Source organism: Brassica napus, chromosome C4, assembly GCF_020379485.1.
Source record: "Brassica napus cultivar Da-Ae chromosome C4, Da-Ae, whole genome shotgun sequence".
Taxonomy (NCBI): domain Eukaryota; kingdom Viridiplantae; phylum Streptophyta; class Magnoliopsida; order Brassicales; family Brassicaceae; genus Brassica; species Brassica napus.
In genome coordinates this window covers 59,831,965-59,854,201 of record NC_063447.1, presented here as the reverse complement: position 1 = coordinate 59,854,201, position 22,237 = coordinate 59,831,965, and the positions used below count along the sequence as shown (strand labels likewise).

The window sequence follows — 22,237 nt, the reverse complement described above, 5'->3', positions numbered from 1 at the left end:
GTTCGTATTTTTTTTAAAAGAAATTCAATCTAATTTTTTTTTGTTCGCTTCTTCTTCAGTAGATTTAAGAAGAAGAAAACTATGAAAATATGCATGTATCTCTGTTTTCATATCAGATGGCTTGATTTCTTTCACATACGAATAAATCTTTTCCTTTTTTATTTAGATATTTAGAGCAAAATGTTCATGTGTTCGATCTCTCGAGTTATTGAAACTAGTTAATTCCAAACGCGTGAATCAGATATCTATCGCCGTGTTCGGGTGGTGGATTTGATGAGGGTTTGTCAACTGACTAATGAATGTTTGTCAGAAAAACGTGGTACGTGGACGGTTAGATTATATTTACATTGCTAAAATATTATTTACATGCTATTATAATTCAAAAGATAGATATTCTAGTACATAGCTTTATATAAAATAAAATAGTTGCATATTAGTCAAATGAAGTTTAATGAAGTTAGGTAAATCACATAATATAAGACGAGATGAATTCATGTTAGTCAAATGAAGTTTAACATTCAGAATTAGAAATGTCGCTTGTAAATTGTATTAGACAAACATATACAAATTGCGATTGTTATGCTACATGATGGTGTAGCGGCTAAAACTGTAAGTGTTTTTCTTTAAAGATAATATTAGCTTCAACAAAACAAAACACAAAAGCTTAAAAATGTTTTTAACCGGATAAAACATTCACAACTCAGCTAAAGATAATATTAGCAACCAATAAGAAAGTTAGAGTGTTATAAATTTAAGTAGATGGTCCTAAGTGTTCAAGAAGGTATTTGTTGAAACAACAAATTTGACAATTTATTACAACCCATAGAACAATGTAAACGTATGTGAGATTGTAGACAGCTAGAACGTATATTATACATATAAACTATATAGTATCATTGTTTAAATGTGGGTATACGGTTATAATTATTAATGTATGTGTTATAGTGAACTGTAACATGATCGTTTATTAAAACTCATACAACAAAGGGAAACGTATGTTGCGACTGTGGACGGCTAAAATATATGATATACAAATATATTATAAAGTAGCGTTTTGTAAATCTGTGCAGAAGCTAAAATGTATAGTATACAAATGTAATATAAAGTAGCTTGTTTAAATGTGTGTACATTAGGCCTAGTGAATAACAGAGTACAAGTTTAATTAAGCATCACCAAACAACATGGGACATAAAACAAAGTGTCTCCTCGTAAATACAGAGGGAATCGGAATTGGCGGAGCAAACGGATCACATCTTTTCATGTTGAGTAAAGTCATTTTGTTCTCAAACCGAACTAAGGAGTTCTAGTTATCAAGAGTTGTGTGCTTAAGGAGTTGGTGTAACAGTGTTGTGATGTTGTATGAGTTGTTTGTAAAAGTAGACTACTAAGCAAGGTTAGTATAGTGTTAGTGGGAGTTGGTGAGAGAACCCATCCCTGCTTTTGTTGCTAGTAAGTTAAAAGGGAGAAGTCATAATGTATGTTTGGGTGAAGCTTTTGTATCAGAAAACAGAGTAAAGAAAATCTGTTAAAAAGCTCAAATGTTTCTCTTAGCAAAGTATATGGTCAAGGAGACAAAGTAAAATCACAACATTTCATGTCCTCATAACTTATTATTTTAACGTTATCCTCCGGCTACTATCTTTTCCCTTGAGTTGTCATTTTTTTTTGGATCAGAGATGATGATGAGCTTTCTAATTAAGGAGATCCATCGGCAGCCTATCCAAATCGAAACTGGCTTCGACCCTCCCTTTCTCCTCCACTTCACAATCCTTAAGCAATCCGAAAATCGGTTTGTTTTTTATCCTTAACAACTTTCAATCGACTGGAAATAAGGAAACACCCAAACCAGCCGGAGAACGAGGGTTTCTCTGCAACTGCTAGTAGTTTTCTAAATGAAGAAGCTCTGATGACAGAGATTTCTTCTTTTTATAAGGCGTTGAGAATTTTGGAGATACAAGAAGGTTTGTGGTACGGAGTAACCCTAATGTCCACTGGTTCTTCCCCCGTCGCGAACATTCTTCGGGGAAATCTGGAGGCGGCGTTTCACTACCGATTGGGTCCATAAGGAAATTGAAGAGAACGAAACTGACTTTTAAGAGAAGAGTTATGTCGGATACGATTCAATGAACAAAGGAACAATTGAATATATATAAGAGAAAGTGGCTATTTGGTTTATCCAAAACATTAGAATATATCAAGTTGTCGGACAGAAATAGATTAGTGTATATTTGGTTTATCAGAAATAGGATGTATTAAAAAGCTGTGGGCATCGGGAAAATAGAATACATGTAGAACACAGTAGGGGTATAATGGTCCTACAAACGTCGACAATTCCTAAGTTATCACCAAATGTGCATTTAGCTAATTAAGTGGTTTTCCTTATGTGTAGAGTGCAATATCTTTTTTTTTTTCTACATTGGACTACAGTGAAATATAAGTCATGGTGTTTCTGATGTGCAGCGACTCTAGTTTTTCATTTTCAATTGTGTATATGGTTGATAAGTTGACAGACAAAAGTAGCATTTTCTGAAAGTCGTAGATCCTCGAATGAGAAGTTTTTTCTCTAGAATTGATGTGTACCAAAAAAGGTAAGGCATAGAATATACTGGTGGCTATGACATGATCTCTCTTTACTTGCCAATTAATTTCATCTTTGACTAGGTCTATTTTTCTTAAAAAAATGGCTAAGAGGTTTTGGGCTGGTAATACATTTCTGCTATTGTTTCCACCTGGACTGATGGTTTAATGGCTGCAGCCACATATCCTTCAACCAAGCAAGCTTAAGGGACATGTCGCTGATGTCGTTGTTTAGGTGTTGCAACAAAGAAGAAAGAAGTCCTTGGCTCAGAGGAAGAGGATTCTTGGCCAACAGTGCATGCAGATCCACCTGAAACCAAATCTCATGGAATCTTGTGTCAAACTGATGCTTATGAGGTCTCTTATTCATGTAAAAAGAAAAGTCTCACCTTTGAGCAAAGCCATGATAATATGTTGACATCGGACTTGCTTTCCAGTAAAGCCCTAGTGAAAGCCTCTTCGTACTTGCTTTCAGATATCAAGCTGGATAATTCTGCTGTTACAGGTAATCCGGCCTGAAAGGGATAGATGTTGTGAATGTCAAAACTCAGACAAAGACTGATCAGAACCAGAAATGATTCTCTCTATATTCACTCTCTGACTCAATCACAAAAAGTTATATAACAGAGAAGAAACCGAAGCAAAGAACCAAAGAATGGTGATATCAAGCTAACACATGGTTATGAATTAGTTCCAGAGATTGTGAAAACAAACCATTCTAAGAAGAGGACCCAAAGGTCTGTTACTTCCTTGAGTAACCAAGGGATTTGCTCCAGCAGATTTTTCCAAGAGAGCTAAGACCTTATTCTGTTTCTGGTCAAATTCAGCGCTTATGGACAACATAGAACCAACGATATCCTGCATATTGGGCAGCAACTTTAGAAAGACGAAATAAATGACTAGATTTTGAAACTATACCAGTCTTGGGAAGAATGATGACTTTCCATCTTACCTTTAAAGTTTGAGTAAGTTGGGTGTGTCCACAGTACTCGTTAATCCCATCGCGCATGGCTACGTCTACTTGATTAAACATGGTCTGGCATAACCTCTCAAAGGTAGGTAGGAGTGAGGTCTCCACACCCCACCTAAGTGCTTCCTGAAATTTATAAATGGCAGGTACATAAGAGGTCAACACCGTTTTCACCAAGCGGCGGTTGAGACTGCAGTACTCTACAAAAATATTTTTACCCGGAGGTCACTGTTGAATGAGGTCTCAAATTCCTCGTGAATTTGGATAGCCATGGATTCCTCAATCGTTGATCGAGCAATTTATGTGCATGCCGCAACAGTTGACCTAACAGTTTCTTTAAGTCTATCCTGTATAAATGAAAAAAAAAAAGCAGTATTTTCAGCAATAAAATAACCGAAAGACAAGTCAGCTCTACCGTTATAATATAATTCTAACCTGGATGGCTTTGTTGATGAAAGGAGGCATATTTACATTCCTTAATTTTTCTTGAATAGCAAGTTCTACATCACGTCTTGTGCGTGAAGAACTTAGATGAAGCTCCTTAATCACTATACTGTGAACCACTGAATAAAACTTCCCGCTCATGTTTTTCCATGACTTCCTGCGTAATGTCCCTGAATGTCTTTTCATTTTTAACAGGCTGCTCTTGGAAGAGGTCAACAAGAGTATTATGACCACTCTCGCTACCGTTCTCCGTCGCAGCACACAGCCAGTTTCTGTTCGGGCAGAAACAAAGCGAGTGGATAATTAAATTATCCTCAAGCGAGCAAACTTTATTTCCGTCAGCTAAAGTCCACAACAAGATAGCACCGTCTACGCCACCACGGGCACATAGTTGACCATTAGGACTGACAGCCAGAGTGGTGCGGCAAGCTGAGTGTCCAACGAGAGAGTAATTCAGCTTACAGTTAAAGCAGTTGTCGACATCCCACACTTTCACGGTGCCATCCCAAGAAGCGGAAACAATGCTTAACCCATCATCCCTGTTAGGGATAAACCTAACACAGCTAATATAGTCCTTGTGACCATCGTCTTGCTCAGAGATCGTGCACTTACAGACACGAGACGCGGATAAGATAGTACGTTGGTCATCAGACATATCGACATAGAGTACTTCATCCGTGTGTCCAACGAATCTAACGGAGGCACCAGTGTCTAATTTCCAAATACGGAGCTCACCGTCACAGCTTCCGGAGAGAGCATGGCCACCGTTCCATGAGAGAATCACATCCTCAACGAAGTGAGCATGGCCTGTGAGCCTACGCTGAGCAACACCGTAAGACTTGCCGCCCTTGTTGATATCCCAGAGGATGATGGATTTATCGCTCGATACGCCGATGGCGGTGACCATGTCCGTGTGGCCCCGCAAAATGCCCTTCGGTACGAGTATCTCGGCCATGGTTAGAGTTTTGGGAGAGAGACTCTAGGGTTTCTTCTTCGTAGTCTAAAAGTGGCGTCTGGGAGCGAGAATGGTGGTGATTGTGTGAAATGACCAAAATAACATTTTATGTAATTAGGATTTGCTTATGTTGGGCCGTACATGCGCCTCATATAAACTAAAATATTGAAACTGCGGTTTAGACAATAATAATTTTAATTATTATTCAAAAATTATAACAATATAAACATAATATATATTTCTTCATATAATATAATTACCCGTAAAATTACGGCAAACACCTAGTTCCTATAGCACTATAATGTTTTCAATTAATTATAAAGTTTGCTAAATGAGATGTATGTTGAAAGGGGAAATTTAACATATTTACGTATTTTGTTTATATAAATAATATTGAATCAATTGTTGTTTTTTTTTATTAAACTCCACGGTTTTAAATTTCTGCTTAAATTAACTTTCCCCATTACTAATATAACTGCAAGTTAATGTAAGATTTTTGATGCAGGAGGCTCCATGTGGGGACTTTGTAACACACTTCTTCTGTCACTTGTGTGCTATTTGCCAAGAATATAGAGAGATCCGAGAACGTAGCAGCGGCTCAACTCCTCCTGACATGAAGATGGCTATTACTAACGCCCCCTTGGCTCAAACCATGGAATCAGCTAACTGATCACTTTCAGTTTCTTCTGTTTTAAGGACATGTTTCTTGTAATATTGCAATGTATTCGAGAAGTTTGATGCGTACAGTATAACTTTGTAAGGTTCTTTATAAGTTTACTAAGAAATATTGAAAAAGTTACAGCATTCGGACTCTACATCTGGAAACAAAAATCTAAACAGCTAAGGATGTTACTTGATTCCAAAGAGCAAGCAACTGTTTATTCTTATATACAAAGCTGAAGCATGTTACAATCCTGAATAGTCTTTTAAGTAGTCACAAGATGAGGAGCTCCTGGTCGAGGTAGTATGTTACATATTTTGCACTGTCCTGAAGCACGACAACGAAAACTGGGGACAGTGATTTTGGTCCCCCAATCATCCCATCGATATCTCCATCACCACCTTCTCTGGGATCAACAAGCACAGACACAACCATTGATGAAGCGGGCTTGATTTCTTTGCTAGAGCTGTTTCTTTGGTGCTCTAATTTAGTGAAGTTAAAATCTGATCCTGGGAGTGGAATGGCTAGACCACGAAGAGTTCTTCTGTTCTTTCTCGCCTGTGTGTGTCTGTGGCATTCTTACTGTGTTCAGTGCAGGAATAATGGCTACAGAGGTTGAGGAGACATCGAACTGAAACACTTTGTGTGCACATCCCGGAGCTAAACATTGGCCCTACAATGGAGTTAAAAAAAAAAAAAACGAAAACAGGTTATTAATAATCTCAAAAGCTACAATGCCTCAGGAAAGTCGTTTGATCTGCTCATTTCAATTTCTATGAGTAAGTATTCATATGTTAATCATTAGTGCTTACTGTTTGGCATCTATCCGGATTAGGTTATGCATCTACTCTTAACAAGAGACGTAACTGAAGGTAAGTTCGATGCTCTATAGTTTGTCATAAACAAAGTTAAGGGAACAGAAAGTAATATTAGAATGGGAATCAAAAGGCACTTGTCCTCCTCCTTGTTGCTTGACCATATAAGGAGGACAATGCATCCATGGATAAGCCTAATGCTTCTTCCTCTGCCTCGAAAGCTGCGCGCTTTGTCGGTTTCTGATCAGCCTCGCTCTCTTCTTCAATTGTGTTCTCCTGATCTCATGTTCCTCGAGCTTCGTCAATCGTATCCTCTTTTCTTCCTCTTCGTTGTAGCAGCAGCAACGAGATGGAGTCAAAGTCGGGTGGAGGTGGAGGTGGAGGTGGAGGACGCGTGGCTTTAAAGACAAAGAGGAAGGTGCACTCCGTCTTCGGCGCGTGGCTTTAAAAGACAAAGAGGAAGGTGCACTCCGTCTTCGGCGCGTGGCTAATCGCACTCGCTAGCTTACTAGTGATGATGGAAACCAAAATAGAGACTACATATTTTCCGTATATATTATCATTAAAGTTTTTTTTTTCTGAACAACGAAAATCATTTTAGTTAAATCTAGAAAATAGGCAAATTATTTTGAACAGTATTTCTATACTATTAATAGGGAAATTATTTTGTTATCAATGTTTAGTTAATGCATTAAATAGTTGAAATTGGTAATTCTAATATAAAAATTAAGCTATACTATATCAAGTGGTTGACTTAATATTTTGATGCAATGCAGATACATAGTATCAGTTTTATGTCGTCCATGATGACCATTAACAACATCTTGCCGTGTACCTCAAGCATACTAACCCATGAGACGTACAAGCAGAGGAGAGTTGAAGTTGATATGAAACCTATGAAGTAAGGATAGTTTCTCTGCCGTTTATATAACAACATGTTAGATCAACAGATTCATACTCTCACACACACACACCTTTTGTTTCACATGGAAGACTTACTAGATTGTCCCACCCATTGACAGTGGTGATCAAATCTTTGGACACAGTTGTTGCATGTTGAGCAGTGAGAGGCGCGTGGAGGACGGTAAAGCAAACAAGTCTCACAGAATTTGACATTGACTGTGTAGCCGTTCACTAATACATCCTTGGTTACAGGTAGCTTTGTTTTACTGAGCATGTCAAGCCCTTCTGCTTCAGGTGCTTCTTTGTTTCTTGGAATGATCCCGGGGTCTCTTGATGAAGTTAAGAAGAGAAATGTGAAATCCTGTAAAGAAGATTAGGAAGTAGTGAAGAAAGGGGTAAACGTGTGGCATACAAGGAAAAAGACAAGTTTATGTTTTATTACCAAGACGGTGAGCAAAAGGGAACCCATGAGTATAAGAGAGTGGAACAAAGGATAGCTCATTCCGATCATGAAAGCCATTCGGATGGAGAAAGTGAGAGCAGGCAAAGCAAAGAGGACATGGTGTGAAAGACAAGGCATACATTGTTGCCGGGCCAGAGTTGGTAGATCCTCTTGGGTTTAGGATCCTGAGAAGAAATCATGGTGTCGTCGTTGGAAGAGAGCATTATGGACATGACCTCTTTTCTTCCCCATTACAATCTTCTTCTTCTTCTTCAAGATTCACACCTCAAGGACGAAACAGCCAAAACATAAACACTATTTTCTCCTTGCGCGTTTCCACGGCCAGCGAATGAAACCGGAGATTTCAAATCGCTGCCGCCGGGTGGTCTAGCTAGCTTCTTTCCTCCTCTTTCGCCAACCCTCTCTTTCTCTTGTTTCTAATTAAGGTTTGTTTAGAAAAAAATAAGTTTCTCTCTCTCTCTCTCTCTTCCTTGTACAGCCTTTTTTTCTCAACACCAACATCCATTCTCTGTTAAAATCCTTAACATAGCATTATAGCAAATCTCACCATTTTGTAAATCATTATTACATAACATTTGCAAAGTGAATGAAGACATACCAACAAAACAGTTTCAGCGTCATCTGAATGCATCCACTGAAAGAAAAGAGGAAAAATACGTCGAAAATGAGCAAGCAAGAAAAGCCCTACAGCATTCAAGAGTTGCTCAACGAATCTAAGCCAAGCGTTACACCGCTCTTTGTTTCTTGGTTGGCGTTCCAAATGGCCCAGCATCTCATTCATGAATCATGAACCTCTCGTACCTAAGAAAAAGATACATTCAAAAACATGGAGCAAACAGAACCATTTGGCCGGAGCAGACAGTCACACAAGAAAAAGAAAAAAAAAAGAGTTGCACCATGAGGTACGAGGATTATTTGGATGGAGTTTAGTCACAAGAAGCACAGATAACTCTACCACATGTATCCATATCTCATCATCTGAAGCTATATTCTGACAGCAAGCATCAAGAACCACGTCTCCATACAAACCAAGATCATTTGAACTCACATTTTTAAGTAGATGAATAAAGCTTAGCATACCCTCCCCCTGTCATCAAGCAAACAAACAACATTAAATCTCATGTTACAACTAATAAGAGACAAAAGCCATTACAACCCAAAGTACTTACTTTGACTTGTGGGGACCAATGGTCAAGTGCTGTCAAAGAACAAGGAACCACCAAGTTGCAAAGCTTCCCCAGTTCCGGTTTCTCAACCTACCCACCAAGAGGCCCAAGAGAATGCATTGAGCAACAACATAACAGAATAGTTTCAAGTTATTGATGATTCAGTAATCAGTACAGACCTGAGTCACAAACCACTTGAGCTGGTGAGCAGCTAAGACAGCATAACCAACAGGTTGTCTCGTCAATGCAGCTGAAACATCCTCTGCATCATCACTCTTCTTACCCATCGAGCTCCCTTCGATCGTATCCTTCAACTCAGGCAACACAACCGGCAACAACTCGATCACCAATCTCATCTTCCCACCATTGTAATAATCCCTAGATATCTCGGAGAACCCTATGAGTGAGAGGCTTTCGGGGATCCATGAGAAGAGTTCGTGAGTGGAAGAGAGGGAAGAAGAGAGAAGAGCACAGGCAAGGGCGAGATTCTTGATTGAAGCGAGGCTGTCTTGTTCGTGAGGAGATGAAGGGTTTGGTAAGAGGGAAAAGAGTAACCCTTTGGTTGATACTTTGCTGCTCAAATGCTGCGGTGTGCGTCTGAGAGTCTCTGCTATTGGTTCAGACACAACCTTGATGGTAAACTTTAGTACTTTTGTATAATCTTTTGTTTCATTTATGTTCAGATGTGTTATAAAATACAAAAAGAGAATACAAGCTTTGGTGGGAGAATAATGAACCATTACAATTATACTAAAATGAATTACATATCTGCAAAAACGTGGAAGTTTTTAGAGTCAAGGGCGATGAGCCTGAGAGCTGCAATGGCGGCAGCAACAGACATCAAACTGAAGAAGACAACATTAAGCCAATGCCATACCTTTTGCATAGGACTAAGCTTAGTTTTCTTAGCCTTATAGTACATGTGGTTAGCTAGAATGAATGTAAGAGGGAATGTGCTCACTGCACCAGTGAGGCTCATGAAGTCCCCAAGGAACGGCAAGAGCGCCGAGATAAGCGTGCTCACCGCGATGTACCCGCCTCTCGCCATGATCCTGAACAGCAAGTTCCTTAAAGCCAGTGGATGTCCTTTGATCCCGAACCTTGTGTCCATGTACTCATATGTTGGACTCGCAAATATCTACAAATAAAGAAGAAGAACTGAGCAAAGGTGTAATAGGACCAACGGGTCGAGTGAGCGGGCATGGGAGTCTTATTATCCGTGGGTGGTCGGAACGTTACAAAAAGTTTGAGACAGTTAAAGACTTGGGGCCAAGAAACTTACATGCAAAGAGATAACAGACTGAAGTATAGCTGAAACGTTAGCAAGGGCTTTGACCCATAGTGGGCCGTTAACACTGTTTAACAAATAGGTGGAGGTTGAGGATCCGTAAGCCCAGTATCCGATGAATGTAACCGCGTACATTGGTAAAACACCAGCTGTGAACTGAAAGTATAGAGCCTTCATCATGTTTTTCACAACCGGTTGTCTCACTGTCGCTTGAATCTCTGGAAGCATCCCTGTGTTGAATGCGAAGACCAGGTTTGCAGCTGCTCCTGTGATGGTAAAAAGTTTGCTTAGTGATGATCCTTGTATTCCGTAATCTCTTGCAGGTGCTTTCACTCCTACAAAATAACAAAAATATAATAGCCAAGAGTCAGATTTATCAGTAGCTATATAATCTATCAGTATAGCTAAATTCTTGATCATTATTTTAAGTTATACCGTCTCTAACTGATAGGACAATTGCTACTACTATGTAGATGAGACTCAGGATGGTTGAAACTGCAAGCCAGACCCCAAGAGCAGATAAATGAGGGATTCCAATGGCGAAAACCGCACATATCAGACCAGCAATGGCTATACAGTGAGGTAACTTGATAGTATGATCATCCCTGAAAAGCACATAAACAGCCTGTAGAAACAAAACACACTCCAAAATAACTAACTTGGCTCACAAGGAATCAAAATTCAAGAATTAATAATCAAGAATCAAGATGTTTTAACTACCTTCAGGGCAGAGCCAGCTAGTATGATAAATCCACAGTTAATCATGAAAAGATTAACATACTGCAATCCCCATGTAAGGTGATAAGCCTTTCTACCTGATCAAAACATTTCAATGAATGTGACAACAGAGAAAATATAAGAGAGGTGGTTTGGTGTTTTTTTTTTTTGTACCGTAAATGAATCCAGCAAGGTCTCTATAACGAATGTGTCTCTTGCCACCAAACTCATGAAGCTTGGCTACGAGAGTATTTGCATAGAGAGAGATTACAGTAGCGAGAAGAAGACCAACCACACCACCAACCCAACCTAAAGGAACCATTACTGTTCCTGAATATCCCAACACATACGCGCTGTTTATACCGGTTGTCAGAACGAACGCCACCTGAAACCATGAATCTGTACCATTCCACAAGAACAGGTTTAAGCTAAACCCCAAAATGTGATCTCAGATTACTAAAAACAGAGTTTGACAAAGCAAAAATTTCCCAAACAAACATATATGGTTGTAAAATGTTTCTAGGTGCAGTATAAACAGATTTTTAGAATTTGGGTTTTTATATTAGGTTAATTTACTCTTTGTGGTGAAAACATTTTTCGTGGTAAAAGATTAAAAGTAAAAATATTGGATGCTTGCAAAAAAATAACAAAACGAAGGAGGGGAAAATGAATTTACAAACCGCTGCTAATTTGATGAGCAGTGTCAGGGATTTCGATATCAACATCGTCTCCTCTGACATTAACTTTGCGATTCATAGCTTCGGTGGCGTTCATGGTCGTTACGACAAAGGGCTCTTGTGTATCTGCAGCTAAGAGCCTTTGCCTTTCTTCTTCTCCTCCTCCTTCCTCAACTACATGAAGGAGTTTTGAGAAAGCCAGCTTTTCTGATTTATATAGAATCTGTCTTTTTTTAAGCGAATTTTTCTCTCCTTCACTGAAAACAAGATAGAATCTAATTCAGTCAAAGAAAGGAGAGACCGATGAAGAAAAGCTGGACATAACATTATACTAACGCATTTGGTGGGTGGTCTTGTGAGCCTTTGAGGTCTCAAGTCTCTCTCGTCTGAATTTTTGTTTTTGCATAAGAATGGCCAGATTTATAAATAAAAAACTAAATAAATATATTTACAAAAAATTATCCTTTCAGAAAATACTTTCCTTGACATTATGGGTCTTCTTTAGTAAGAACAAAATTATTAAATGTTCACTGTAATGTCTAGAACTTCAATACATTTTATATTCAATTTTTTTTTTATCTAAATTCAAAGTTATTTTAAAACAAAAGTAAAAAATTGGTAGTTCTTCTATATTAGAGAGAGAAAAAAAAAACAATATTTGAGTTTTCATCGAAATTATATAAATATACACACGTTCTCCAGAGCAAGTTGACTGGGGCCATGCAATCTAGCTATTGGCTGAAGTTAATGGCAGAAGGGCACAACTTCCAACAAATCTTAAACCACTTGGAAGTACCAACTATTCTCCCAAGTCCCAACTCAAATTTTATGCGTTCTCCATGACCAAGATGCCAATCACTGACCATGACACAAAAGCCCATTTTGAAGGTTACAAAAACCTGTATTCCTTCATTTTTAAATTCAGCGAATTGACATTGTTTGATCCTCGGGCGGTTGCTTGAGGTACACGTTTTAGATATTAAGTTTACAGGTATACAAAACAACCTTCCTCAAACGTATATATGTATGTTAAATGAGAGTTGGAAGGAATAAAGAAGAAGGAATTAGTAGTTACCAAACAAATGATCAGGAATAAGTATATATCGTTATATCCCTTATGCTTTGTAGTGCCTTAATAATGGACGATAAAGAAGCCTTAGTGTTGTGGACGCAATTAATTTCAAGGACACTTTATAGCAAAGCCCAGTATCTTTTTTATTCCTATAAGCAAAATATAACATTTTTTGGCTATCTTTTTTCTTTTTTTGGCCATCTTTATCTTGGTAGGAGTATAATTTTGGTAAAAAAAAACTTGACCCATGGAGGTTCATAAGAACAATAATTGATATAAAATATTTAAGATATTCATAAGAAGAATAATTGATATGAGAGATAAGATATTAATGATTTATCTCCTCCCCAATGGTTCAATCTGGCTCGTCACACCGATTCGCCGAACCATGAAGACCAGAGCAGAATCTAGTGGTTTGATTTGCAAGTTGGTCCAAGCTGGATTAAGATAAACCACGTGTGATGCTTTTGCGGCAGCAGGAGAGCGGCACTTGTGGAGCCGTTGCCACTAGTCACAGTTACTACATATGTTTACATTCATGGGCTTGAAAGGTGGCCTAACTAAGCGTATCACTACCTGCCTTTTTAAAGCTGAACCCACGAAGACACGATGAACTCAAGCAACTACGCGGGGATCCAACAATGAGACAATAGAATTTACAAATTACCCAAAAAATATAAAGATACAAATAAAAAAGTTATAAAACTTTGAGTGTCATTGAGATGACTGTAAGCATACGTAAATAGCAAATTAAGTGTAGGGAAAGAAGGAGACAATGTAATTTCAAACCTCGCAGATGAAGAAATACATCGTCCTTTCTTCCATATCTGCCGGTCCACCAAAATCTTTTGCACGTAAACAACATCAAATTCAATGTCATGATTCTGTTCCTTTTCTTCTTAGTTCAATTTGATTTCTTTAGATATTTTTCCGCTCTTTTCTTCTTTCACACATTACAGTGGGGAGAAAAATGATTGTAAGAAGGAAATAATAATAAAGATATGCATAATGTGTGTATGATATGCGTATTCATGTTTGAAAGTCAACCATCTTACTAATGATGATGTCCTCAGGTTATGATCGTGGCTGTTATTTTCAGATAGTCCGGACTTTCTTCAGACAAAAACACAATGATGTTAATTAACCATAAATTTTTCTTCAAAGTATTTCTAAACCTGCCACAAATAAATTTTCCGAATGACATTCTATTCACACTGGGATATATTTGCGTTTAATTGAAGAAAAACTATAAAGTAAAATGTAATATATACTTTTTGTTGTTAACTAAGTAAGATTAGTCTGTAACTCGTTGTACTTTGCGATGAAGATTTGTCCTGATTTCTGTTTTTAATATACATTTATATGCGTTGTAGTTAGGTTCAGTGTTTATCTTCGTTTTTTCCTTTGGATTCGTTGTTTAAGTTTTTTATTCTTTTTCAGTTTGGAATTCTATTAAGTTGGGTAAAGTTAAAATGGTCCAAGTCCTTTTCCTGTGAACATATGTACACCTCTACTCCAAGTCCTACTTGATTTAATTTAACGGGATCCAACGAGACTTTGGGACTTGGGATTTCAAACTAGTAAGCATGTGTAGAAAGTAATCTCGAATGAATATAAAGTTACCATATATTTAAGGAAATAACTGATATGAAAGATGCACAAATATATATACACCAATATGCACCAATTATATATATATGGTATTTAACTGAAAAAATAGTTTTCAGAAATGGCCATGTAGGTATTTTCAGAAAGTTTAAACCAGTTAAAAGTAACTTCAAGTGCTATATTTCATATATATCAACATATACAGTAATATTTGATAACTAATCAATTAAGATTTTCCGCTATGGTAAATTGGAAATTCGATCCAAATAAAAAAAGACAAAAAACAGGTAGGTCTTCAATTTTTGGCATGATTCGCTTTGGTCAAGACTCAAGAAGAGTCTTTGAAACTTACTTGTAAGAAGAGAGTTTCCAAGATTGTTGTTGTTGGCTTGAGACCAAAGCGTCGCAGATTTGTTAAGCCAAACAAAATCTCCAGTGAAGAGTCTACTATAACCGTTTGATCGAAGATGAAGCTACCGAAGGATGAATCGAAAGGGATAGCATGATCCAAAACCAAGCAAAATATTGGAATTTTTTGCCAATAATTAAGAAAATATTAAGGAGAATTCACTCGACTTAGGATCAATGCGATCCCTTTGGATCCTTCCTCTAGTTGCTATGAAGAATATGTTCTCTCTCTCTCTCTCAAAGTTGAGAGCAATGTGTTTTGTTTTTCAACCCTTTGTTATCCTTTTATCTTTTAATTTCCACCTTCATCAAGTTTTTTTGTTCCACTTTAATTATTTTCTACTTTTTGGTTTCCATTATCTATACTATTATTTATGAAGTGATTTTGCTGATTTGTCTCATTCTCCATCATTTTAGCTAATTTTGCTTATTTGTCATATTCTTAGTAGTTTTTAGATTAAATCATCAATTTATTAATTTAGATAATATAAATATTTTGATTTCTAATTAATTTATTAATTTAAATTCTCCATGATTTTAGCTTTTGCTTATTTGTCATATTCTTAGTAGTTTTTAGATTAAATCATCAATTTATTAATTTAGATAATATAAATATTTCGATTTCTAATTAATTTATTAATTTATTAATTTAAATAATAAACTATTTCGAAATTTCTAATTGGAATTATGATTATAATTATTTTAAATTTCACAAGATTCTTACTAGGATTTAGATTAAATTATTAATTTATTAATTTAAATAACATAACTATTTCAAAATTTCTAATTGGAATTACAATTATAATTATTTTAAACAAGTTAGGACCAATTTTTATTTTCACATGATGTAAGATGTTTTAAACTCTATACTTTCATTTTTTTCATTCATTCCAAGTTGTCTCGATTATAGTTTTTGACATCTATATTTATGTACTTTCAGTAGTTATTTCACGTGTATGTTTTATTATTGTTTAATCTATAAGAAAAATATGCTTTGATATTAAGTTTAGAGAGTTGCCTATGTAATCATGTTATGAACATGTGTTTAACGATTTAGTTTCTAAAACAGCTAAAATAGATATATTTTTAATGAATAATTAGATTTTTCATTATGTAATTAACCATAAATTAACTTTAATAATAAAACTATCATTATCTATTAATTCTTTTATTAGAAGTAAACTTATGAAATATTAAGATAACTCAATGTATATATTGATCAAGTAAACCAATGAAATATTATCATTATCTCAATTTCGTTTTTTTTTAAGTTTTCTTCTAAATTATCATCGAACTTTAGTTTTTATTTACTTTTTATTTATTTTGTTCTTACTTGGATTGTGTGTGTTTTAGTATTATTATTTTTTTGTAATTTAATACATATTTCTGGTTCAAAAATATAAAGTAGATTAAAAAAGACCAAAAGTTCACATTCTTACTTTACTTTATTGTGTGGAGTATTTGATATGTAATTATGCTCTTACGGTTTCATAGTTTTCTAGCTTTTCTTTGTGTTAAGGAGACGTAAACCGAAATAAAAATCGAAGAAAACTAAAATGATTAAGAATATAAAGAATAAGTTATCATGATGTTTAAATCATATTACGTATATTAATAATTATTAGTAAAACGATTATGTTCACATGTGCAGGTAAAACACCTAGTTATATTGACGTATTAACCAGACGCAAGCGTTTCTAAATAAGTATATGGTTTAGTTCATTTTAGCTGTTACAATTTTATATTATTTTGTTAAAGGAATGAGTAGCATAAGCTGTAAGATTATACAGTTTTTGTGATTTTGCGGTTGATACATAATTTATTATTTTCAAAGTTTCGGGGGGTTATTGGAACCAGAATTTGGAAAGAATTAAGTGATTTTAGAATTTGACAGATTTTTAAAAGTTTAGTAGATTTCACAAATGTTTCCTAATTTCTATCAAATATTTTGTATTGATTTCTATAGATTATCATTGATTATTAAGAATTTGCACAATATAGTTTTTCAAAAAGTTTTTGCTTCTAAGGTACAAAAAAAGTTGTAGAAATTTTCTAACAATGAATTTCGATGAGACACTATTATATTATCGTTTGGTGTGTTTACATAGACAAATGCATTTTAAGGTATTGGTTATTTGTGTTATGCATGGTTTGTTCTTAGTTATGTTGTGAAAATAATCATTTTTTATCTTCATACTATATGACATATTTTTAACAGTCTTGTTTTCATTGACATTTTTTTTGAGACACCACTCATACAAACGAAAAATTATGTTAGAACACACCAACTATGAAACTTACCGACAAAGAAATCTTCTGAAAATCTCATGTCAAACAAGAAAAATATATCATAAAGTGTGGGAATGTTTTTATTAGTACACAGATTTCAGAAATCTTATGAGTAGACATACTATTTTCAAAGTCTAGCTTATGAGTTAAAATATAAATAATTTAGTTCTCAATAACCATAGATTTGAATAAAATAGCAAAATCAATAAAAACTAAACTTTTTGAATAACAAAGGATTTGAATAGAATTTACAAGTATTAAAACCAATAACAATGGATTTTGGAAAAACTTTTAAAATCCATAAAGCAATAACCATGGATTCTTAAAATTTTATAATTCTTTAAAAATTCTTAAACCAATAACCCCCCCTTAATTGTCATATGTCATACATATTTTTTTGTCTGAATCCACTATTCATTAACATAGTTTTAACTTTTAATATTCTACTGGTATTCACTACTCATCGTGCTATTGAAAATTGACTTTCTTCTAAACGAGTTAGCATTTTCAATCTCCTTCACTGATGACTTCAAAGGTAAGGATGTTCCATCACGAAGAAAATGATAGGTAATGTGCCAGATATTTTTAACATATTTGTATTAATGGAGGTTGCAAAAAGTGGAGGACTACAATCACTTATATTAGTATGTGTTGTGTTCAGCTCTACGAAATAAATAAATAAGTTCTTTCAAAGGTTTCTTGTAATTTTAGTCACAGCCAGAAGAGAATAAGTGATCGTTCGTGTATAATGTGCATATAGAGCAGGTAAATTGGGCATGCATGGTCTGTCGAGTGAAATGAGTAAGCATGTTGTTAGTTTCCAAATATGATCCTTAAACTCCTCCATCCTCCTCACCACCTTCACGGCTCTCCGATCATCCCTCATCGTAGATCTCAAACTGCTCCTCTTCACAAAACCCAAACACAACACTTAGTCACAAAACGCTTCAACGGAGACAGAGACAGAGTTTTCTCTTCTAACCATCAGTTTCTTTGTTTCGTATCCGACAAGGAACACTTTCTCCTTGACCCAATTAACCAAAAACCCTAGAGATGCCCAAAATCAAATCATCCTCTTTTTTATTTTTCATCACCTAATGCTAAGATCTTTTTTTTGCACAAGTTAAAAAAATAATAATGATCACGAAACCAATAGCATATGCCAACGAAAGAAAAGAACAATAATTTTTTTGGATTTTCATAATATTAGATAAGATGATGAAAATTGAAGAAACATACATAAAAGATAATTATGTAGCAAGCTGCACCTCCTCTTCTCTTGCGGTAAGACCACAGTAGAACATTAAGCGCTTGTTCGGCTCTTCTTTGCCTCCCACTACAAGAAATAAGCTAAATAGCTAAAGATTTATTCATTCTACAAAAGAGAATCTGTACTAACATATGATCTGAGAGATCTTAGGGTGTCCACTGGGGAAAAGAAGCGATCAATATGTTCAATTGCAAAATAAAAATCTCTTTCTTCCAAACCATGAATGATCTGAGAGATCTTAGGGTGTCCTAGGATGTTTTCGTTTCTAGTGATAATCAAAACATTTGTTCCTTGAGGATAATGGGCAATTGCCCAGAAAAGAAGCTCCACTAACATCATGTTCATTCGAGCAACTTTTGGGAGATGGTTTGCTTGTCACCAAAGTAACCCTTGACTTCAATCAACCCACCATAACCTTCTTCCTTAATAGCTGTTACGATATTCTTTTTCAACAAAAGAGGATCAGGGATTGACAAATCCTCGGCGTCAAAAATAACATATGTGGGACGCAAAATCTCTTCTCTGGGTTGCTTGGGGAAAAGACTGTCCATCCTTTCGTCGGCTACAAGAAAAAAAAAAAAAAAAAGAAAAAAAAAATAGGAGAGCCTATTTAAAACATGGGGCAAGCATGGGCCTTTGATAGCCTACCAAAAGAAGGCCTCCGGTTTCATAACTATACATGGATTCTTTCTTTTCTTGGTCAAATAATTTTATGGATTCAAAATTTCAGATTTAAAAAGTTGTATGAAGTTATTCAAATAGAATTATAATTTTGCATAATAAATAAATTTCATTGTATATCTAGATAAAATAATCGTGGCAAAAGCATGTACTATAGAGAATTTTTGGTTATATATATTTTTGTGTGGTTGGAAATTTTCTTTAATCAAAGTTGGAAACTTAAATAATTTGCTTTGTTGTGATAGATGTGAAAAGCTCTGCAAAACATTAATGGATTCCGATGGATAAATGATGTATGGTCAGGACAAGTCTCACAGAAGCTAAAACTGTTTCTCTGGTCTTGTGTTCGATAACCTGAGAAGACGCGAAATTATGGCAGACATCTGTTGTCCAAGATGCCAGGAGGCACCATCAATCTCCTTTTTTCATGCCTCTATGCGCATGAAGTCTGGAGCCTGATCGTATGATAAATAATTTTATCCAAGCAACACACGGCAAACAACAAAGCCAAAATCTTTGAAAGAAGATACCTAATTGACGATCCCAGTCTCGAAACGATCTGTTTCACAGATGCATCTCGAGAAAAATCGAGTAAACGATCTGGTCTTGCATGGGTTTTCAAAGACACCCGCACGAAGATCAACCACAAGGAATCGAAGATACATGACTTCGTCTCTTCTCCTCTGATGGCAGAAGCCATGGCCATCAGACCGGCAGCATCACTTGGCATATCTTCTATACATGTACGCTCCGACAGTCAAACGCTTATCAAAGCTATCACCAACAAGCAGTTCCAGAAAGAAATCTATGGTATTCTTGCATATATGGAATGACTCTCTTCTTTGTTCTTTTCAATAAGTTTCATCTTCATCCTTCGTTTCCAAAACGAGGAAACTGATGGGTTGGCCAAGGCCTCTCTCAGAAACTATCATGATGTATTAAAGTTCATAAACTAATCTTTGGAACTTCTCCTTTATTAATGAAAGTATTTGTGTTAAAAAAAAAGATGTGAGAAGAAACGAACTAACAGAATAAATAAACAATAAAAAAACAGAGAGATTTAACGTGATTCATCTCTAGAGTTATGCGTTCACGGAGAAAAAAAGTATTTATTGATACATGTAGATTTTCATAGTATAATTTGTGCTATACACTAAGGTAAAAAGCCTTCAATAAAACTTTCTATTTTTCATGGATTTGGTAAAGAACGAACTATCCGTGCCGCATGGTTCGATCCCTGACATGGATCGACCGATCAACAAAATTTATATTAAGGACAATCTTTTCAAATAGTTCTTTTAAGTTTTTGTCACAAAAATAATCCTCAAAAAAGAAAATGACTAAAATAGTCTATTTTTATTTTGAAAATTTTAATTTTTATTTTTTAATTTTAAAAATTTGAAACCATATCCCTAAAACCTCACCCATTAACTCTAAATCCTAATTCTAGATTAGTTAATCCTAGAGTAAAAATGTATTTTTACCTTTTAATAAAAAAAATTGGTCATTTTTCTCAATGAAAACTATTTTTGCGACAAAAGTTTAAGGCTAGAGAATTTCTCTTATATTAATATATTTTTATAATCATTAGTTTATATAGTTTGCTTTCATCCGAAACTAGTAGCGGTAAATTATTTCTAAAAACGCAACTCATCTTCCAAACTCATAGATTTAAATCATAGTCGCATGTAAATACTTGTAGAGCTATTATACCTCGTCAAAGGGTCTAGCTATCTGTTGACATAAAGTCTTTAAACTATCACTCACAATATTGACATCATCCCATTGCGTAGAAAGGAATACAAATTATCCGATAATGAAGATTGATTATAGCTTTTGCTTTACTCACACTGCTGCCATTTATATATGGAGTTATGGACACCTTGTCGTCCTCTGAGAGACATAATGGCTAAATAATAATTATATTTTTGAAAATTTATCAACAATGATGACCTACCAAAACATAATAATTCACTACTACTATACTATAGGTTCGTTTTTTTTTTTGAATTACCAGGAAGTTCAACAGAAGCCCTAATTTCCCTAGTTCCGAAACCGCATCATATAATACTCTCTCCATTTCAACATAGATGATTTTTTAGGTCATTGTTTTTGTTTCACAATAGATGATATTTTCACATATCTAGATAACTTTAACTTTATCAAAAACTGTGTAGCTAATTTTTTTTTTTTTTAATAATTAAATAAATTAGTTTTAAATTAATTTTAATGATTTTTGTTTACATAATCTAATTTTCTTAATATATGTGCAAAGAACCAAAACTTCATTTATTATGAAACAGAGGAAATTATTAGTTTTGTTCCAGCGGTTATTCGATCTAGAGATTTCTGACACAATGATCGTGATCTTTTACCGTTGAGCTAATGACCTGTGGTTCGATTCTGGTTTCTTCTTTATGTTTGTTTGGTTCAATAAAATGGAAACTCAATCAGCTAGAGATGAAATTAATTCAAATGAAGTGTCTAGTATTGGTTTGTTTGTTTAGTCTTATGTTTAATGAAATTTATAGTATGGGTTGAATTTAAATTGGTCAAGAGTAATATAAAAATAAGTACTATAGATCATAACTGATATTGTACTAACACGGCATTATTAATACATATTTCAGTATTAGTTTTTATCATAAATATGACTTAAATATAAATGTCAGTATATATAGTTCGATTTTTTCCAGTACATTTTAGATTCGGTATGTTCCAGTACATTTTGAATGATCTTGATTTGAATAATTCGGTTATGTCTAAATATGCACTCCTAATCATAGATCCTATGTTTTGGTGTATATATAAATCCAAGCACGTGCTTATACATTGTTCCGGAATGATATTGCATGGAAAGTTAACGAGATAGGGTATTCTATACTAAAACATGAACAATCATTCGGATCCAAGTAGAAATGAAAAATGACCTCGTGTAAATGTAAGTATTGTAACGTCATTATTTGAAAAGTAACAGTTCTCATGTTATACAATACTATAAAAATCATAAAACCAAAAAAGTAAACATTATAAAATCGAGCATATAGTAAATTGTGTTAACATTGAATTCAAGTTTGACCAAGTCAAATGATAAAGCTGCTTGGATCCACATCTCCCAAACCAAACACATGTCTTCACTCTTTTGTCTTTAGATTTTTGCGGCTTCACTTCTTTTGTTTCTTTCTCGACTTCATCTTTAAGAATAGTTGAAACTCATAGCACATAAAGAAAAGGTTCAATGTTGAACAAGAAATGTGATTGCTCTTGGCTTTT

At 35.0% G+C, this 22,237-nt stretch overlaps 3 protein-coding genes across 7 annotated transcripts; all 3 read right to left on the bottom strand.

The window, feature by feature from the left end:
• Positions 1–2,575: 2,575 nt before the first annotated feature.
• On the bottom strand, positions 2,576–5,027 carry LOC106391566 (receptor for activated C kinase 1C). Its single transcript, XM_013832247.3, has 6 exons — positions 3,983–5,027; positions 3,766–3,894; positions 3,530–3,673; positions 3,292–3,435; positions 2,967–3,092; positions 2,576–2,887 (listed from the first exon to the last, which is right to left on the bottom strand). The coding sequence occupies exon 1, from the start codon at positions 4,944–4,946 to the stop codon at positions 4,089–4,091; it is 858 nt and encodes a 285-aa protein (XP_013687701.2). The 5' UTR covers positions 4,947–5,027; the 3' UTR covers positions 2,576–2,887; positions 2,967–3,092; positions 3,292–3,435; positions 3,530–3,673; positions 3,766–3,894; positions 3,983–4,088.
• A 2,444-nt stretch (positions 5,028–7,471) lies between these two features.
• LOC106394097 (uncharacterized protein At2g39910-like) lies at positions 7,472–9,694 on the bottom strand. Of its 4 annotated transcripts, none has more exons than XM_048755164.1 (5): positions 9,134–9,694; positions 8,958–9,044; positions 8,685–8,875; positions 7,768–8,589; positions 7,472–7,686 (listed from the first exon to the last, which is right to left on the bottom strand). In XM_048755164.1, the coding sequence occupies exons 1-4, from the start codon at positions 9,692–9,694 to the stop codon at positions 8,562–8,564; spliced, it is 867 nt and encodes a 288-aa protein (XP_048611121.1). In that variant the 3' UTR covers positions 7,472–7,686; positions 7,768–8,561. The 4 variants fall into 4 exon arrangements, with proteins under 4 accessions (XP_048611121.1, XP_048611120.1, XP_013690154.1 ...); XM_013834700.3 differs by lacking the exon at positions 7,472–7,686 and having other exon boundaries at positions 8,123–8,296; positions 8,387–8,589; XM_048755163.1 differs by having other exon boundaries at positions 7,768–8,875.
• Positions 9,671–12,120, bottom strand: LOC106391563 (proline transporter 1-like). 2 transcript variants are annotated; one of them, XM_022701506.2, is made up of 7 exons: positions 11,973–12,120; positions 11,640–11,893; positions 11,134–11,358; positions 10,963–11,057; positions 10,678–10,867; positions 10,237–10,577; positions 9,671–10,092 (listed from the first exon to the last, which is right to left on the bottom strand). In XM_022701506.2, exons 2-7 carry the CDS (start codon positions 11,731–11,733, stop codon positions 9,715–9,717), a joined length of 1,323 nt encoding a protein of 440 aa, XP_022557227.1. In that variant the 5' UTR covers positions 11,734–11,893; positions 11,973–12,120; the 3' UTR covers positions 9,671–9,714. The 2 variants fall into 2 exon arrangements, with proteins under 2 accessions (XP_022557227.1, XP_022557226.1); XM_022701505.2 differs by having other exon boundaries at positions 11,640–12,037.
• Between the last annotated feature and the right edge of the window lie 10,117 nt (positions 12,121–22,237).